This window comes from Aulostomus chinensis, chromosome 1 (assembly GCF_037954235.1).
Source record: "Aulostomus chinensis isolate RoL2024-O1b breed Wild chromosome 1, RoL_Achi_v1.0, whole genome shotgun sequence".
Lineage (NCBI taxonomy): Eukaryota > Metazoa > Chordata > Actinopteri > Syngnathiformes > Aulostomidae > Aulostomus > Aulostomus chinensis.
This window is the reverse complement of record NC_141320.1, coordinates 67827184-67846288: the sequence shown is the minus strand read 5'-3', so window position 1 is coordinate 67846288 and position 19105 is coordinate 67827184. Positions and strand designations below refer to the sequence as shown.

Genomic DNA, 19105 nt, shown 5'->3' with positions numbered 1-19105 from the left:
GCAACAGAGGAAGAACCACAAGCTTTTATTTTGGTGACCACCTCTATCAGACTGGTTCCTTTATATGAATACACTGGAACTTAGAACATTCTCGTCTCAGGAGTTTTGTGTCCTTTGAGTCCCAACGAGGCGCTCGTCCATCCCAGCATCACAAATGCTGGCATCCTGCAGGAGACAGCGGTTTGTCCCCAGAGCAAATGTCCCGCCTCCTTCTCGAAACATCAGCAATGAGAAGAATCCTTGGAAACGTTCACGGAAGCAGACAGAAGACAGGAGAACGTTGACGCAGATGAAGAGAATCAAAGTGAACAGAATGTATCCTGATGGCGTGCGTTTGCCAGCTGAGTGTCCGTTGGCTCAGAGAAGCTGCTTGTCTGTGACAGGGAGACTCTGGAGTGGGTGTCCCGGATCCTCGTTGCCATGGTGATGCCTCCTGAGGGCCAAGGGCCGAACGTGATCAAAGGTCCTCAGGTTCATCAGGTTCTAAGGATCAAATAGAACAGAAGAGAGGAGGCCAAAGGTCAAAATCAAATCCCTAGAATACTACACTTCCCGTGACGCATCTTGGAATTCCAGATGTTCCACGTCATGTCCCATATGGGACTGACATATTTGGTTCTGCTGGTTCTGGGTTCTTGAGATTGTAGTTTTCGTTCTAGTGAACTTTGATTACACAGGTTAGCATACAGTCCATATGTTCTCCAGTTCCAACTGGCTGTAGAGGTTCCACAAATTCAGAACACTGTTCATCTCAGGTTCTACACTTTCAATTTAACTGATACGAATGGGCGTCACTGTGTGTACAGACCACGGAGTGAGGAGAGGACAGGGAGTGAAGAAGGGACAAGGAGTGAGGAGAGGACAGGGAGTGAAGAAGGGACAAGGAGTGAGGAGAGGACAGGGAGTGAAGAAGGGACAAGGAGTGAGGAAAGGACAGGGAGTGAAGAAGGGACAAGGAGTGAGGAGAGGACAGGGAGTGAAGATGGGACAAGGAGTGAGGAGAGGACAGGGAGTGAAGAAGGGACAAGGAGTGAGGAGAGGACAGGGAGTGAAGATGGGACAAGGAGTGAGGAGAGGACAGGGAGTGAAGAAGGGACAAGGAGTGAGGAGAGGATCTGAGTTTGATGAGTGGACCTGAGACTGGGGGGGACAGGGTGGGGGAGGAGCAGACGGGGGGGGGGGCAGAGAGGTGTTACACCAAGCATGGTTTTGTTAATGAGCTGAAGCCGTGGCAGCGCCGTCTGGTGTGGCGTGATGTCCAGGCGACTGGGTTGTGCAGGTCCCAGCGGCGAGTCGTGAATGGTGGCATGTCTGGTTTGCTGAGGGTGGACTGACCACGTAGGTGTGTCTCCATCGTCAAACGTGGGCAGGACAGCCATTGGAACGGGTGAAGGAGGCCTTGTTCTCCGACAGGAAGCTCAGTTGAGCTTTGACTTAAGTGCTTGATACAGGCGGCGAGGGAGGAGTCCAACCAGAGGCCCAGGTAATTGTGGCAGGTGTGGATTCTACAGGTTCTAACCTGACAGCTTTGGGCTTCCAGTCCATGTCACTGGTTCACAAAGTCTTGGTTCTGCTGGTTCCTGCCTGATCTGGCATTCCCACTATTAGCAATCCCTCTTGATGATGTCACACATTAAACAACAAGTGGTTAAGTCAAACAACAGCTATGTTGCTCCTCTATCACCATGGAAACAGGGATGAAGAGGTCTTACCATGCCGGTCATCTCTCGGTGCAGCGAGGGCTGTTGGCAAGCCGAATGAGCAGGCGAGCGCAGCGTTTATAATCTGTGGAGGTAGAACATAGAACTGGCTGATTCAACAATGTTAGATGCCAGAGGACATCAACCGCAATGTGTCAACGGAGTTGTTCATGATGTCACAGGTCTACGACAAGCTTGTCTGCTAAGATGGAAGAATAGCGAGTTCCCTGGCGGCGGTTTGGACTGTCGGAGGAAGATCAGCGTTTATATCCTGCTGGTTAATTGTGAATGGAGCCATTTGCTCATCCGTAACGATGAACAGTGTGGCAGGTCTACGAACTGGAAGCTGATGCTCTCGTCAATGTCATGGCACCAAAGTAGCTCCACCTACACTTACATGACAGATGCTGTGTAGTGCTGGTCGTTACCATGGCGGCGCAAACACCTACGCATCCGCAGTGGCTAAACAACCACGTCATCGTGCACTGCGACGCACTTTCTCCAGTGTGCACTTTTGGTTTTAGACCTACCTTGTAAGGTTGTGTTGCTCCAATGAAATTTCTTTGTTTCTTTTGTGACAATGACAACAAACAGTGATCGAGTGATTGGTTGATTGGTTGATTGAGTGACTGGTTGATTGGTTGATTGGTTGATTGAGTGACTGGTTGATTGGTTGATTGGTTGATTGAGTGATGGTACATTACCTGCACGCCAAACATCCTTGGACTAAAACACCAAAGCAGCGTGAGAGTGTGAAGGAGGCCTAAGACATGATGGCAAGTCACTGCCATGTTGTCATTATTTAAGCATTATTCTGCTTACCATTAAGTGTGTGTGTGTGTGTGTGTGTGTGTGTGTGTGTGTGTGTGTGTGTGTGTGTGTGTGTGTGTACTCACAAGCAGGAAGTGTGCAATCTCGGGTGTTGTGGTATAATCTGTGGAAATGTTTTCTACATTTGGGGTTAAAGTAAAGAGGCCCTGAGGAAGAAAAACATGTTAGCTGCGAGTTAGCATGGTTAGCTTACTAACATGTAGTTGTGACCGGTGCGTTAGCAGGAAGGCAGGCTACCTGTCAGGTGTCTGATGAACTTGTCTTTGTCTTGGGGGGAACCTTCTGAAACAGGAGAAGAAGAAAAACCAGAGAAGAGCAGACTCTCAGAGAGGAAGTTTGAGGCTGTAAACAGACGGAACAGCGGATTAATAGGGACATCCCTCCACAGGCTGTTCCAGCTCCCTCCCTCCAGACGGAGGCTGTCAATCCACACACGACTGAACGCTACTGCAACAGCTTTGGTCCCACAGATGTTATGGACCTGGGTGAGTTTTCGTGTTAGCTTTAGCATGACCATTAGCTTTACAATTAGCATAAGCATTTGAGTCAGAGGTGGTTTTATCAGGTCTTAAGTGCTTGATGTTTGTTGTGTTGCACTTGGATGGACAGATGGGTGAATGGATGAATGGATGGATTAGCTGATGGATGTGGATAAATGAGTGGATGACAAGTGGATAAGTGAGTGATGGATAGGTGCATGATGGATGGATGAATGATTAGTGGATGGATGAGTGGATGACAAATGATGAGTGGGTGATGATGGTTGAGTGAATGGATGGTTGATGAATGAGTGGATGACGATGGATGAGTGGGTGATGGATTCAGATTCAGAAAAATGTATTCATCTCTGTGGGGGGGGGGGCAATTAAGGGAGCGGTGCAGTAGGTTACACAACAACAACACAACGGTGTTGGAGTGGCCAGTGGCGATCTAGTGGGTGCTACTCGGGGTCAGAGTGCAGGGAGGTCAGAGTGCAGGGAGGTCAGAGTTCAGGAGGAGGACAGCCTGGGGGACAAAGGGGGATCTCCTCTGGGTCCTGCAGGCCAGACACCGGAGCCTGGGACTGGATGGCAGCCTCTTGAATGCCAGGAAGAGAGCATGGGAGGGGTCCTTCAGGATCTGGGCAGCCATGCTGTGGACCTGCTGCTCACACACAGCCGTCAGGGAGTGAATGGGAAGTCCAATTATCTTGGAACACACCTTGACGATGCTATGTAGGCGGTTCTCATCCTGCAGGTTGATGAGTGGAACCAGCAGACCACCGAGAACCATAAGACTGATTCAATAAATGTGTAGGAGCAGGTCAGAAGGATCTTGCTGCTGACAGAGAAGGAGTTCAGTTTCCTCAGCAGGTACGTTCTCTGGTGGCACTTCTTCAGGATCTCCTCCATGTAAGAGGAGAACCTCAGGTGGTCCTCAAAGACGGTCCCCAGATATTTGTACTCCGTCTCAGTCTCCACCAATGACCCATGGATCAGGGTGGAGACGGCAGCAGCCATCTGCCTCTGTCTTCCGGAGAAGGTCACCACCATCTCCTTGGTCTTGCTGACTTGAAGCTCCAGCCGGGAGGTGGAGGTGTCACACCACTCAACAAACTGCTGCAGGGCAGGTCCATGGTGCTGGGTGGAGCTGCACAGGAGGGACAGGAGGGACAGGAGGACTGTGTCTTCAGCAAACTTCACCAGATGACAGTCAGGTTGTGAGGCCCTGCGCTCATCGGTGTAGAGGAAGAAGAGCAGGGGTGAGAGCACTCAGCCCTGTGGGGAGCCTAGAGGTGGTAAGGAGGTCAGACAGGCTGCTGGTGATCCAGACTCTCTGAGTTCTGTGAGTGAGGAAGTCCAGAATCCAGAGAAGGAGCTGGTCGTCCAGGGTGAAGTTTAGGTGGAGCCTCTCTGCCAGGATGTGTGGCTGCAGGGTGTTCAAAGCAGAGGAGAAGTCTGCAAACAGAAGCCTGGCCGAGGTGTTGGCAAGCTCCAGGTGTTTGTGGACGTGCTGATGATGAAGGCTTGGGTGTCGCTGACGCCTCCGCCTGCCTGGTGTGCGAATTGTAGGGGGTGGAGATGTGAGCCTGTCCAGGAGACGTTAACGTTAACGACCCTCTCCATGGCTTTCGTCATGTGTGAGGTGAGGGCCACTGGGCGGTCTTGGGAGGGTTCCTCTTGGGGATGGGGATGGAGTGTTTCCAGAGCCTGGGAACAGCGCCAGTGTCCATGGAGGTCTGGAAGAGGCTTTGGAAGATGCACCCAAGCTGGTCAGTGCAGTGTTTGAGGACCCGGCCACTGATGTTGTCCACACCAGGCGCACTGTTCATCTTGGACCTCTGGAGGGCCCTCACAACATCCTTGGTACAGAATGTGATGGGGGATGCGCCGGGCTTGAGGTGGGACCTGGTGTTGGCAAGCTGGGTGGAGTTGTGGTCCTGTACTCGTGCAGGTGGTTTACCTTTGCCTGGAGCTCATCGGTTTTGTTCCTCAGCGAGCGAACGTTGGCGAGGATGACTGTTGGCCGCTGTTCCCAGGTGTCAGGCCTCAGTCTCACCCTGACACCTCCCCTCTCGCCCCGTCTGGTTCTCTTGATGCTCCTCTGCTTCATGGCTCTGTCCTCAATTCCAGGTTTGCTTATTTCCATGGTGCTGCAGCCGAGCTGAGGCCGATGCACTGCAGCATCTCTGGTGTGTAGGTGACCCTTGCTGCCTCCATCCCATGGCGGTGGTGTGTGTGTGTGTGTGTGTGTGTGTGTGTGTGTGTGGGGGGGGGGATATGCTCAGGCATGAGCAGATGAACTGATGAAAATGATGGATGAGTGGATGATGAATGAGTGGATGATGAATGTGTGGAAGATGACTAGATGGATGAGTGGATGATAGATGAATGAATGATGGATAGATGGATGATGGATGAGTGGATGATGGATAGATGGATGAATGGATGATGGATAGATGGATGAGTGGATGACAGATGTGTGGATGATGAATGAGTGGATGATGGATGGATGAGTGGATGACAGATGAGTGGATGATGGATTAGTTGAAGATGGATGAGTAGGTGATGTATGAATGGATGATGGATGAGTGGATGATGGATGGATGAGTGGATGACAATTGAGTAGATGAGTGGATGATTGATAGATGGATGAGTGCATGATGGATGAGTGGATGATGGATGAGTGGATGATGGATGGATGAGTGGATGATGATTGAGTAGATGAGTGGATGATGGATAGATGGATGAGTGCATGATGGATGAGTAGATGATGGATGAGTGGATGATGGATGAGTAGATGAGGGATGAGTGGATGAAGAATGAGTAGATGAGTGGATGACGGATAGGTGGATGAGTGGATGATGGATAGATGAGTGGATGACAATTGAGTAGATGAGTGGATGATGGATAGATGGATGAGTGCATGATGGATGAGTAGATGATGGATGAGTAGATGAGGGATGAGTGGATGAAGAATGAGTAGATGAGTGGTTGACGGATAGGTGGATGAGTGGATGCTGGATAGATGAGTGGATGATGGATAGATGGATGAGTGCATGATGGATGAGTGGATGATAGATGGATGAGTGGATGATGGATGGATGAGTGGATGACGATTGAGTAGATGAGGGATGAGTGGATGAAGAATGAGGAGATGAGTGGATGACAGATAGGTGGATGAGTGGATGACGGATAGGTGGATGAGTGGATGACGGATGAGTGGATGATGGATGAGTAGATGATGGATGAGTGGATGATGGATGAGTGGATGATGGATGTGTAGATGATGAATAGATGGATGATGGATGATAGATGAATGAATGATGGATGAGTGGATGATGGATGAGTGGATGATGGATGAGCGGATGACGGATTTGTGGATGATGGATGAGTGGCTGATGGATGAATGGATGAGTGGATGAGTAGGTGATGTATGAATGGATTATGGATGAGTGAATGATGGATAGATGGATGAGTGGATGATGGATGAGTGGATAATGACTAAATGGATGATGGATGAGTGGATGATGGATGAGTGGATAATGACTAGATGGATGATGGATGAGTGAATGATGGATGAGTGGATAATGACTAGATGGATGAGTGGATGATGGATGAGTGGATGATGGATGAGTGGATAATGACTAGATGGATGAGTGGATGATGGATGAGTGGATGATGAATGAGTGGATGATGGATGAGTGGATAATGACTAGATGGATGAGTGGATGATGGATGAGTGGATGATGGATGAGTGGATGATGGATGAGTGGAAGATGAATGAGTGGATGATGGATAGATGGATGAGTGGATGATGGATGAGTGGATGATGGATGAATGGATGAGTGGATGAGTAGGTGATGTATGAATGGATTATGGATGAGTGAATGATGGATAGATGGATGAGTGGATGATGGATGAGCGGATGACGGATTTGTGGATGATGGATGAGTGGATGATGGATGAGTGGATGACGAATGAGTAGATGAGTGGATGATGGAAAGATGGATGTGTGGATGATGGATGAGTGAATGACGGATGAGTAGCTGATGGATGAGTAGTTGGGGTGTGAGTGGATGACGGATGAGTGGATGACAGATGTGTGGATGATGAATGAGTGGATGATGAATGGATGAGTGGATGATGGATGGATGAGTGGATGACGGATGAGTGGATGATGGATGATGCATAGATGGAAAAGTGGATGAGTACGTGATGTATGAATGGATTATGGATGACGGATGAGTGGATAACAGATGTCTGGATGATGAATGAGTGGATGATGACTAGAAGGATGAGTGGATGATGGATGAGTGGATGACGGATGAGTGGATGACAGATGTGTGGATGACGGATGATTGGATAATGGATGAATGGATGATGGATGGATGAGTGGGTGACAGATGAGTGGATGATGGATGGATGAGTGGATGATTGATAGATGGATGAGTGGATGATGGATGAGTGGATGATGGATGAGTGGATGACGAATGTGCTAATGATGAACGAGTGGATGATGGAAGGATGAGTGGATGAGTGGATGATGGATGAATGGATGATGGATGAGTGGATGATGGATGAGTAGGTGATGTATGAATGGATTATGGAGGACGGATGAGTGGATGACGGATGAGTGATGATGGAAGAGTAGATGATGGAAGAGTAGATGAGTGGATGATAGATAGATGGATGAGTGGATGATGGATGAGTAGATGAGTGGATGATGGATAGATGGATGAGTGGATGATGAATGAGTGGATGATGGATGGATGAGTGGATGAGTGGATGATGGATGATGGATGGATGAGTGGATGACGGATGAGTAGATGACGGATGATTTGATGACGGATGGATGAGTGGATGACAGATGAGTGGATGATGGATCGATGAGTGGATGATGGATGAGTGGATGATGGATGAGTGGAAGATGAATGAGTGGATGATGAATGAGTGGATGATGGATAGATGGATGAGTGGATGATGGATGAGTGGATGATGGATGGATGAGTGGATGATGGATGAGTGGATGACGGATGAGTGGATGACGAATAAGCTGATGATGAACGAGTGGATGATGGAAGGATGAGTGGATGACGGATGAGTGGATGATGGAGGAGTAGATGAGTGGATGATGGATAGATGGATGAGTGGAAGATGAATGAGTGGATGATGAATGAGTGGATGATGGATAGATGGATGAGTGGATGATGGATGAGTGGATGATGACTAGATGGATGAGTGGATGATGGATGAGTGGATAATGACTAGATAGATGAGTGGATGATGGATGAGTGGATGATGACTAGATGGATGAGTGGATGATGGATGAGTGGATAATGACTAGATAGATGAGTGGATGATGGATGAGTAGATATGACTAGATGGATGAGTGGATGATGGATGAGTGGATAATGACTAGATGGATGAGTGGATGATGGATGAGTGGATAATGACTAGATGGATGAGTGGATGATGGATGAGTGGATAATGACTAGATGGATGAGTGGATGATGGATGAGTGGATAATGACTAGATGGATGAGTGGATGATGGATGAGTGGATAATGACTAGATGGATGATGGATGAGTGAATGATGGATGAGTGGATGATGGATGAGTGGATGATGGATGAGTGGATAATGACTAGATGGATGAGTGGATGATGGATGAGTGGATGATGAATGAGTGGATGATGGATGAGTGGATAATGACTAGATGGATGAGTGGATGATGGATGAGTGGATGATGGATGAGTGGATGATGACTAGATGGATGAGTGGATGATGGATGAGTGGATGATGGATGAGTGGAAGATGAATGAGTGGATGATGGATAGATGGATGAGTGGATGATGGATGAGTGGATGATGGATGAGTGGATGATGACTAGATGGATGAGTGGATGATGGATGAGTGGAAGATGAATGAGTGGATTATGGATAGATGGATGAGTGGATGATGGATGAGTGGATGATGGATGAGTGGATGATGACTAGATGGATGAGTGGATGATGGATGAGTGGATGATGACTAGATGGATGAGTGGATGATGGATGAGTGGATGATGGATGAGTGGATGATGGATGAGTGGATGGATGAGTGGATGATGGATGAGTGGATGATGACTAGATGGATGAGTGGATGATGGATGAGTGGATGATGACTAGATGGATGAGTGGATGATGGATGAGTGGATGATGGATGAGTGGATGATGACTAGATGGATGAGTGGATGATGGATGAGTGGATGATGGATGAGTGGATGATGGATGAGTGATGATGACTAGATGGATGAGTGGATGATGGATGAGTGGATGATGGATGAGTGGATAATGACTAGATGGATGAGTGGATGATGGATGAGTGGATAATGACTAGATGGATGAGTGGATGATGGATGAGTGGATAATGACTAGATGGATGAGTGGATGATGGATGAGTGGATAATGACTAGATGGATGATGGATGAGTGAATGATGGATGAGTGGATGATGGATGAGTGGATGATGGATGAGTGGATAATGACTAGATGGATGAGTGGATGATGGATGAGTGGATGATGAATGAGTGGATGATGGATGAGTGGATAATGACTAGATGGATGAGTGGATGATGGATGAGTGGATGATGGATGAGTGGATGATGACTAGATGGATGAGTGGATGATGGATGAGTGGATGATGGATGAGTGGAAGATGAATGAGTGGCTGATGGATAGATGGATGAGTGGATGATGGATGAGTGGATGATGGATGAGTGGATGATGACTAGATGGATGAGTGGATGATGGATGAGTGGAAGATGAATGAGTGGATTATGGATAGATGGATGAGTGGATGATGGATGAGTGGATGATGGATGAGTGGATGATGACTAGATGGATGAGTGGATGATGGATGAGTGGATGATGGATGAGTGGATGATGACTAGATGGATGAGTGGATGATGGATGAGTGGATGATGGATGAGTGATGATGACTAGATGGATGAGTGGATGATGGATGAGTGGATGATGGATGAGTGGATGATGACTAGATGGATGAGTGGATGATGGATGAGTGGATGATGGATGAGTGGATGATGACTAGATGGATGAGTGGATGATGGATGAGTGGATGATGGATGAGTGGATGATGACTAGATGGATGAGTGGATGATGGATGAGTGGATGATGGATGAGTGGATGATGGATGAGTGGATGATGACTAGATGGATGAGTGGATGATGGATGAGTGGATGATGGATGAGTGGATGATGACTAGATGGATGAGTGGATGATGGATGAGTTGATGATGGATGAGTGGATGATGGATGAGTGGATGATGACTAGATGGATGAGTGGATGATGGATGAGTGGATGATGACTAGATGGATGAGTGGATGATGGATGAGTGGATGATGGATGAGTGGATGATGGATGAGTGGATGATGACTAGATGGATGAGTGGATGATGGATGAGTGGATGATGGATGAGTGGATGATGACTAGATGGATGAGTGGATGATGGATGAGTGGATGATGGATGAGTGATGATGACTAGATGGATGAGTGGATGATGGATGAGTGGATGATGGATGAGTGGATGATGACTAGATGGATGAGTGGATGATGGATGAGTGGATGATGGATGAGTGGATGATGACTAGATGGATGAGTGGATGATGGATGAGTGGATGATGGATGAGTGGATGATGACTAGATGGATGAGTGGATGATGGATGAGTGGATGATGGATGAGTGGATGATGACTAGATGGATGAGTGGATGATGGATGAGTGGATGATGGATGAGTGGATGATGACTAGATGGATGAGTGGATGATGGATGAGTTGATGATGGATGAGTGGATGATGGATGAGTGGATGATGACTAGATGGATGAGTGGATGATGGATGAGTGGATGATGACTAGATGGATGAGTGGATGATGGATGAGTGGATGATGGATGAGTGGATGATGGATGAGTGGATGATGACTAGATGGATGAGTGGATGATGGATGAGTTGATGATGGATGAGTGGATGATGACTAGATGGATGAGTGGATGATGGATGAGTGGATGATGGATGAGTGGATGATGACTAGATGGATGAGTGGATGATGGATGAGTGGATGATGGATGAGTGGATGATGACTAGATGGATGAGTGGATGATGGATGAGTGGATGATGGATGAGTGGATGATGGATGAGTGGATGATGACTAGATGGATGAGTGGATGATGGATGAGTGGATGATGGATGAGTGGATGATGACTAGATGGATGAGTGGATGATGGATGAGTTGATGATGGATGAGTGGATGATGGATGAGTGGATGATGACTAGATGGATGAGTGGATGATGGATGAGTGGATGATGGATGAGTGGATGATGACTAGATGGATGAGTGGATGATGGATGAGTGGATGATGGATGAGTGGATGATGGATGAGTGGATGATGACTATATGGATGAGTGGATGATGGATGAGTGGATGATGGATGAGTGGATGATGACTAGATGGATGAGTGGATGATGGATGAGTGGATGATGGATGAGTGGATGATGACTAGATGGATGAGTGGATGATGGATGAGTTGATGATGGATGAGTGGATGATGGATGAGTGGATGATGACTAGATGGATGAGTGGATGATGGATGAGTGGATGATGGATGAGTGGATGATGGATGAGTGGATGATGACTAGATGGATGAGTTGATGATGGATGAGTGGATGATGGATGAGTGGATGATGGATGAGTGGATGATGACTAGATGGATGAGTTGATGATGGATGAGTGGATGATGGATGAGTGGATGATGGATGAGTGGATGATGACTAGATGGATGAGTTGATGATGGATGAGTGGATGATGGATGAGTGGATGATGACTAGATGGATGAGTGGATGATGGATGAGTGGATGATGGATGAGTGGATGATATCATCTCACTGCAAAGCAAATCTGTCCTTTCAGGTTTAAATAAAATCACCTGAATTCTGAGAGGTGCAAACAGAGACACGCTATGACATCACATCAAGGGTTAACGACATTGTGTAATTGTGGTCATGGATGTTATTTGGAGGCGGAGCCTGAAGCTACCTTTATGCAGGAGCAGAACACTCAGTTTATTAGTCAAAAATGTTCTGGTTTTATTTTGAAAGGCAGCTGCAGTTCTCCTTCTGCTTCCTGACCTCAGCTGAACTCTTGCAAATGTGGGTCGGCTCTCAGAACCGATACAGAGAAACGTCTAAAGGTCATCGTTGTGACATCAGGAGAAGGCAAAGATGCACCGCAGGCTTGCGAGTGTTGCCGCCGCCGCCGCTGCCGCCAGGGAGATTCTCTACAACAGTGCCGTTGTTTCTGCAGTTCAGCAGCTGCATGCCGGCTCCCCCAACATGGAGGAAACCAGGACGACCACGTCATCGATCTGGTGAGCAGCTCAGATCACGCTGACTCGAAAACCTTCCAGGACGCCAAAAACCAGCAGCAGGAAATGTCATTCTGCCTCAAACCAGACACGTTCACACTTCCCATGAAACACTGCTGATGCCACACCACTTCCCCTCCTGAACCTGGAAACCCTCACGCCACTTTGTTTTGCTCTGCTCTTAGCTCCTCCCCTTCATCCTGTTCTGAAGCGATGTCTTGCATTATCAACGTTCTGACACGCCAGCGGTCACGGTGCTGCAACTTCCTGCTCTTTTTTTTAAATGAAATCAAGACTTTCAGGTAAAAGACTGCAGTGACTTCCTCCTTGTTGGAAACGCGCGCCGAGCAGATTAACCAGAACGTTTCTCAAGATGTTGGTTGTGTTTTAAGTTAATAAAAGCTTGGAGAAAAAACTAAATCAGGAAGTGTGTTGGAATTTGCCACAACAATTGAGCCGTAGTTCTCATGGTCAGTGACATCATTCACCTGTTGACCATTTAGCTGCCAACCACTGCAGGTCCCCAGACCCCCCTTTGAGAACCCTGTAGAGCTGCAGCCTCAGAGTTTCGAATCATCCGTCACGACCCCCCCACGGAACTGATGGATCGAAGCGTTCCACTGGAGACGTGATGACGCCACAGGTGAACACGACAGGTGCCGCAATGAGGTCCTTGCAGCCAATCAGGAACTGTAGTACTGTACAATTGGAGTAGTAGTATTTGTGGTACTGACCCAGTCCTGTGCTGGGCCAAGCCCTCCTCTCCAGCGCTCTGAGTCCTCTCGGTCCTGCCACTGTGTCCCTTCCATCCCTGGTGTGGCGGCCCACCAGCTCCAGGGCGCCGCTGCCCTCCAGATGCCCGTCGGCTTGAAGGCTGGCGCCTGTGAGTCGAAGTTCCGGCAGCATGCAGCGACCCGTGGTGACAAGCGGCAGCAGCAGGAGGAGGAGCCCAGATGTTACCATGACGACCGCTGATGGAGGAAAAGACAGGGGTCATTGGCTCAGCTCACCATCATCACACCCTTTATAGCTCTTCAAGCTGTGACGTCACTAAATGTGATGAGAGCCGTAGGGACTCAATACCTGACATCATCCTTAGTCTTCGTATAAACACACGTGACGTCATGGACGCAATTTAAACTTCATTAAAAGAAATCAGATGCAAAACACTGGAAGCGATGTTCTGTGTTGAACAAACTTCCGGTCTGAATCCACAAAGTTCCTCATGTACCTGTTGCTCCGGTGTCCCACCCGGACTCTCCAAGAGTCTCCGATTGTCTCCGAGTTTCTCCGAGTGTCCTCGTGTCTTATCCCGGGTTCCTCTGGACGTGAGCCGCGTGCCACGCGCGAGGGCCCGGTGGCATTTTAAACTCTTAAGGGTTGCGGGTGGAGGAGCGCGCGCACCACCATCATCATCATCATCATCATCATCATCATCATCATCATCTGGTCAGCTGGTCCCCGCGGCAGCCCCCCCCCTTCCCCTCATGTCATCGACCGATACCTGTTGATCGATCCGGAGCTCCGTCTGCTTCTCCTCTACCGCGGCGTCTCCTCGCGCTCCGCTCCACACAGGAAATATAGGAGGAGGTCGCGCGCGCCCGCCATGCGCGCACTTCCAGAAAGTTTGGTAGATTCAACGGAGAAGTACTTCCGCCCAGTGGAGGCACGCGGAACACCGTGCTACCTCTCCTCCTCCTCTAGTCTCCTAGTCTCCTCCTCTCCTAGTCTCCTTTTCTCCAAGTCTCCTCCTCCCCTAGTCTCCTCCTCTCCAATCCCCTAGACTCCTTGTCTCCTCCCCTCCTCCTCTCCTAGACTCCCTTTCTCCTAGTCTCCTCCTCTCCTAGTCTCCTTTTCTCCAAGTCTCCTCCTCCCCGAGTCTCCTTGTCTCCTCCTCTCCTCCTCTCCTAGACTCCTTTTTCCTAGTCTCCTCCTCTCCTAGTCTCCTTTTCTCCAAGTCTCCTCCTCCCCTAGTCTCCTCCTCTCCAATCCCCTAGTCTCCTTGTCCCCTCCTCTCCTCCTCTCCTAGACTCCTTTTCTCCTTGTCTCCTCCTCTCCTAGTCTCCTTTTCTCCAAGTCTCTTCCTCCCCTGGTCTCCTAGTCTCCTCCTCTCCAATCCCCTAGACTCCTTGTCTCCTCCTCTCCTCCTCTCCTAGACTCCCTTTCTCCTAGTCTCCTCCTCTCCTAGTCTCCTTTTCTCCAAGTCTCCTCCTCCCCTGGTCTCCTACTCTCCTCCTCTCCAATTCCCTAGACTCCTTGTGTCCTCCTCTCCTAGACTCCCTTTCTCCTAGTCTCCTCCTCTCCTTTTCTCCAAGTCTCCTCCTCCCCTAGACTCCTTGTCTCCTCCTCTCCTAGACTCCTTTTCTCCTTGTCTCCTCCTCTCCTAGTCTCCTTTTCTCCAAGTCTCCTCCTCCCCTGGTCTCCTAGTCTCCTCCTCTCCAATTCCCTAGTCTCCTTGTCCCCTCCTCTCCTCCTCTCCTAGACTCCTTGTCCCCTCCTCTCCTCCTCTCCTCGTCTCCTTTCCCCAAGTCTCCTCCTCCCCTAGTCTCCTAGTCTCCTCCTCTCCAATCCCCTAGTCTCCTTGTCCCCTCCTCTCCTCCTCTCCTCGACTCCTTTTCTCCTTGTCTCCTCCTCTCCTAGTCTCCTTTTCTCCAAGTCTCCTCCTCCCCTGGTCTCCTAGTCTCCTCCTCTCCAATCCCCTAGACTCCTTGTCTCCTTGTCTCTTGGACTCCTCTCCTAGTTTCCTAGTCTCCTCCTCTCCCTGTCTCCTAGACTCCTCTCCTAGTCTCCTAGTGTGAGTGTGTTTGTGTGAGTTGCACAATTCTGTGTGTGAGAGAGTGTTTGTGTATGTGTTTGTGGGTGTGCTTGTGAGTGTGTGCGATTCTGTGTGTGTGTGTGTGTGTGTGTTGCTGTGTGTGTGAATATGTGTGTTTGTGTGTGGATGGGAGTTTTTGTGAGTCTGTGTGTGTGTGAGTGAGTGTTTGTGCATGTATGTGGGTGGTGTGTATGCTTGTGTGTTTGTGCAATTGTGTGTGTGTTTTGTGAGTCTGCGTGTGTGTGTGTGAGCGTGTTTGTGTATGGGTGGGAGTATTTGTGAGTCTGTGGTTGTGTGTGTTTGTGTATGTGAATGTGTGAGTCTGTGTGTCTGTGAGTGTGTGAGTCTTATAGTGTGTGTGTTGTGAGTTTGTGGTTGTGTGTGTGTGTGGCTGTTAATGCGTGTGTGTGGGTCTGAGTGTGTGTTTGTCATGTCTCCTTCCAGCCAATCACAAACTTTCAACAGCTTCCTCCTCCTCAGGAACGACCCAGGAACCTCATGACATCACAAGGCTCTGACAACCACGAGGAACCTGTTGTCCGTTCGACCTGTAGTCCCTTAGACCTGTAGTCCCTCAGACCTGAAGCCCCTTAGACCTGTAGCCCCTTAGACCTGTAGGCCCTTAGACCTGTAGTCCCTCAGACCTGACGCCCCTTAGACCTGTAGTCCCTTTGACCTGTAGCCCCTTAGACCTGGGTTCCCTCAGACCTGTAGTCCCTAAGACCTGTAGCCCCTTAGACCTGTAGTCCCTTTGAACTGTAGCCCCTTAGACCTGCAGCCCCTTAGACCTGCAGCCCCTTAGACCTGGGTTCCCTCAGATCTGTGGTCCCTTAGACCTGTAGTCCTTCACCTGTAGTTGCTTAGACCTGTACTCCCTCTGACCTGTAGTCCCTTAGACCTGTAGTCCCTTAGACCTGTAGTCCCTCAGACCTGTCGTCCCTTAGACATGTAGTCCCTTAGACCTGTAGCCCCTTAGACGTGTAGTCCCTCAGACCTTTAGCCCCTTAGACCTGTAGTCCATTAGACCTGTCGTCCCTCAGACCCGAAGTCCCTTAGACGTGTAGCCCCTTAGACCTGTAGTCCCTTTGACCTGTAGCCCCTTAGACCTGGGTTCCCTCAGACCCGAAGTCCCTTAGACGGCTAGCACCTTAGACCTGTAGTCCCTCAGACCTGTAGTCCTTTAGACATGTAGTCCCTTAGATCTGTAATACCTTAGGCCTGTAGTCCCTCAGACCTGTGGTCCCTTAGACATGTAATCCCTTTGACTTTGAGCCCCTTAGACCTGTCATCCCTCAGACCTGTAGACCCTTAGACCTGTAGCCCCTCAGACCTGTAGTCCCTCAGACCCGTAGTCCCTTAGACCTGTAACACCTTAAACCTGTCGTCCCTCAGACCTGTAGTCCCTTAGACTTTGAGCCCCTTAGACCTGTAACCCCTTAGACCTGTAGCCCCTCAGACCCATAGTCCCTCAGACCTGTAGTCCCTCACCTGTAGTCCCTTAGACCTGTAGTCCCTCAGACCTGTAGTCCCTTAGATCTGTGGTCCCTTAGACCTGTAGTCCCTCAGACCTGTAGTCCCTCAGACCTGTAACACCTTAGACCTGTAGTCCCTCAGACCTGTAGTCCCTTCGACATGTAATCCCTTTGACTTTGAGCCCCTTAGACCTGTCATCCCTCAGACCTGTAGTCCCTCAGACCCGTAGTCCCTTAGACCTGTAACACCTTAAACCTGTCGTCCCTCAGACCTGTAGTCCCTTAGACTTTGAGCCCCTTAGACCTGTAACCCCTTAGACCTGTAGCCCCTCAGACCCATAGTCCCTCAGACCTGTAGTCCCTCACCTGTAGTCCCTTAGACCTGTAGTCCCTCAGACCTGTAGTCCCTTAGATCTGTGGTCCCTTAGACCTGTAGTCCCTCAGACCTGTAGTCCCTCAGACCTGTAGTCCCTTAGACCTGTAACACCTTAGACCTGTAGTCCCTCAGACCTGTAGTCCCTTCGACATGTAATCCCTTTGACTTTGAGCCCCTTAGACCTGTCATCCCTCAGACCTGTCATCCCTCAGACCTGTAGTCCCTCAGACCCGTAGTCCCTTAGACCTGTAACACCTTAAACCTGTCGTCCCTCAGACCTGTAGTCCCTTAGACCTGTAGTCCCTTAGACCTGTACTCCCTCAGACCTGTCATCCCTCACACCTGTAGTCCCTCAGACCTGTACTCCCTCACACCTGTAGTCCCTTAGACCTGTCATCTCTCAGACCTGTTGTCCTTCAGAGATGATAAATGATGTCATTGAAATTTGACAGTGCTGACCATGACAGGACATGTGACTCTGCAACCGACGATCAGGCGTCGAGAGAAATCCGTTCGAGCCGTCATGGTGTCTATCTTCAGATACTTTCTGCCACTGTGCCACGTAGAAGCTGTCAATCACATTTGAAAATGTCGTGTGATTGGTATCGGTCACACGCCACCTCCTGAAAGATGGATGCCGCTCCCCTTGTTTTTGTTCTTACACACAGCAGAGAAACGTTCCAGGTGACTGAGCGACGCGCCCAAACCAACAGCAGGTGTGGGAACATAAAGCTTCCCACTGACCTTTGACCTCATGACAAACAACAGCACTGATGTTCCACACTGACACAGCTAACTCTGACCGGGTCAAAGGTCTGAGCAGGTCCTGATGAATATGGGGACTCAGCTCTTCAACTCCTCCCTCCTTGCCAGCGGCAGCTCATGTCCTGCTTTCAACCATCAATCAGGCTGGCATTCGCAAAGCTGCTCGTCTCGTGTTTGTTTCCTGCTGCTTGGAAGTAACAACACAAGTACCAATAACAAGCGCTCCTGCCTGCGGGGCACGCGGCTGCATCACAACCACCCATCCGGAACCCTGCCGGCACGTCGAGGAACAAAGGGGGTTCTGTTCTCTCCTCTTCCAGAGTCAGGCTCTCTATGGGATTTCATGTGAGACAAAAACTGAAAGAGTGACCTCATTAGTAGAACCCTGAACCAGGATGCTCAGAAGCCAATTCCTCATAGAGCCAGACTATCGAGAACCTGCAGAACCTCTTAGCACCTTAAAGGTCCAACAATGGATGGATAAGAATAAGAATAAGAATAATAAAAAACTTTTAAGAACATTTTGTTACCAAACGCCCCAGGAGAACCAGTCACAAAACCTCTAGATGCCTCTCCAAGCATATCATGGGGAAGTCTCACCCCATCTACAACCTCTAGAACAGGGGTGGGCAACCATGTGCCATGGAGGGCCGTCTGTATGCAGGTTTTCTTTCCAACCAAACACTTGAACAGGTGATTCCACTGATGAACACTCTTCTGTGGCTGAAGGTGTGTCAATCAGTGGAATCACCTGTTCAAGTGTTTGGTTGGAAAGAAAACCTGCATACAGACGGCCCTCCATGGCACATGATTGCCCACCTCTGCTCTAGAACCTCCTGAAATGGGAAATATCCTCTTTTCAAGAACCATTCACATTTTTGGTTCTCAAGAATCTCAAGAACTTCCTTCACTAAAAAGATCCTATGTCTTGTAAAACCATTAAGAACCACACAAACCTCCTTCAAGGAACTCTGAGAACCCATCAAGAACCCACTGAGAATCTTTGAAACAGCCTTTTAAGAACACCAGAACCTTTTACCTTTGGAACTCTCATGGTGCCTCATCCAAACATTATTACAAAGAGAACCAACCAGCTGACAGTCAGAGATCAGGGAACACAGAAATGGAACCCCCTGGTGGTTCCAGTTACCAACTGCAGCCCGTCATCGCCATCCTCCAGGATGAAGCAGCTACATCGGTTCAGATCTACGTAGCCCAGAGTAGAGAGGGAGGGGTCTCTAATCCGCCAGT

At 49.0% G+C, this 19105-nt stretch overlaps 1 protein-coding gene across 4 annotated transcripts; it reads right to left on the bottom strand.

The window, feature by feature from the left end:
* Positions 1-21: 21 nt before the first annotated feature.
* Positions 22-18954, bottom strand: LOC147272911 (ALK and LTK ligand 2-like). 4 transcript variants are annotated; one of them, XM_086204692.1, is made up of 6 exons: positions 18894-18954; positions 13161-13397; positions 2769-2873; positions 2597-2677; positions 1713-1785; positions 22-483 (listed from the first exon to the last, which is right to left on the bottom strand). In XM_086204692.1, exons 1-5 carry the CDS (start codon positions 18916-18918, stop codon positions 1721-1723), a joined length of 513 nt encoding a protein of 170 aa, XP_086060818.1. In that variant the 5' UTR covers positions 18919-18954; the 3' UTR covers positions 22-483; positions 1713-1720. The 4 variants fall into 4 exon arrangements, with proteins under 4 accessions (XP_086060818.1, XP_086060837.1, XP_086060848.1 ...); XM_086204711.1 differs by having other exon boundaries at positions 2769-2813; XM_086204722.1 differs by having other exon boundaries at positions 2769-2810.
* Positions 18955-19105: the final 151 nt, after the last annotated feature.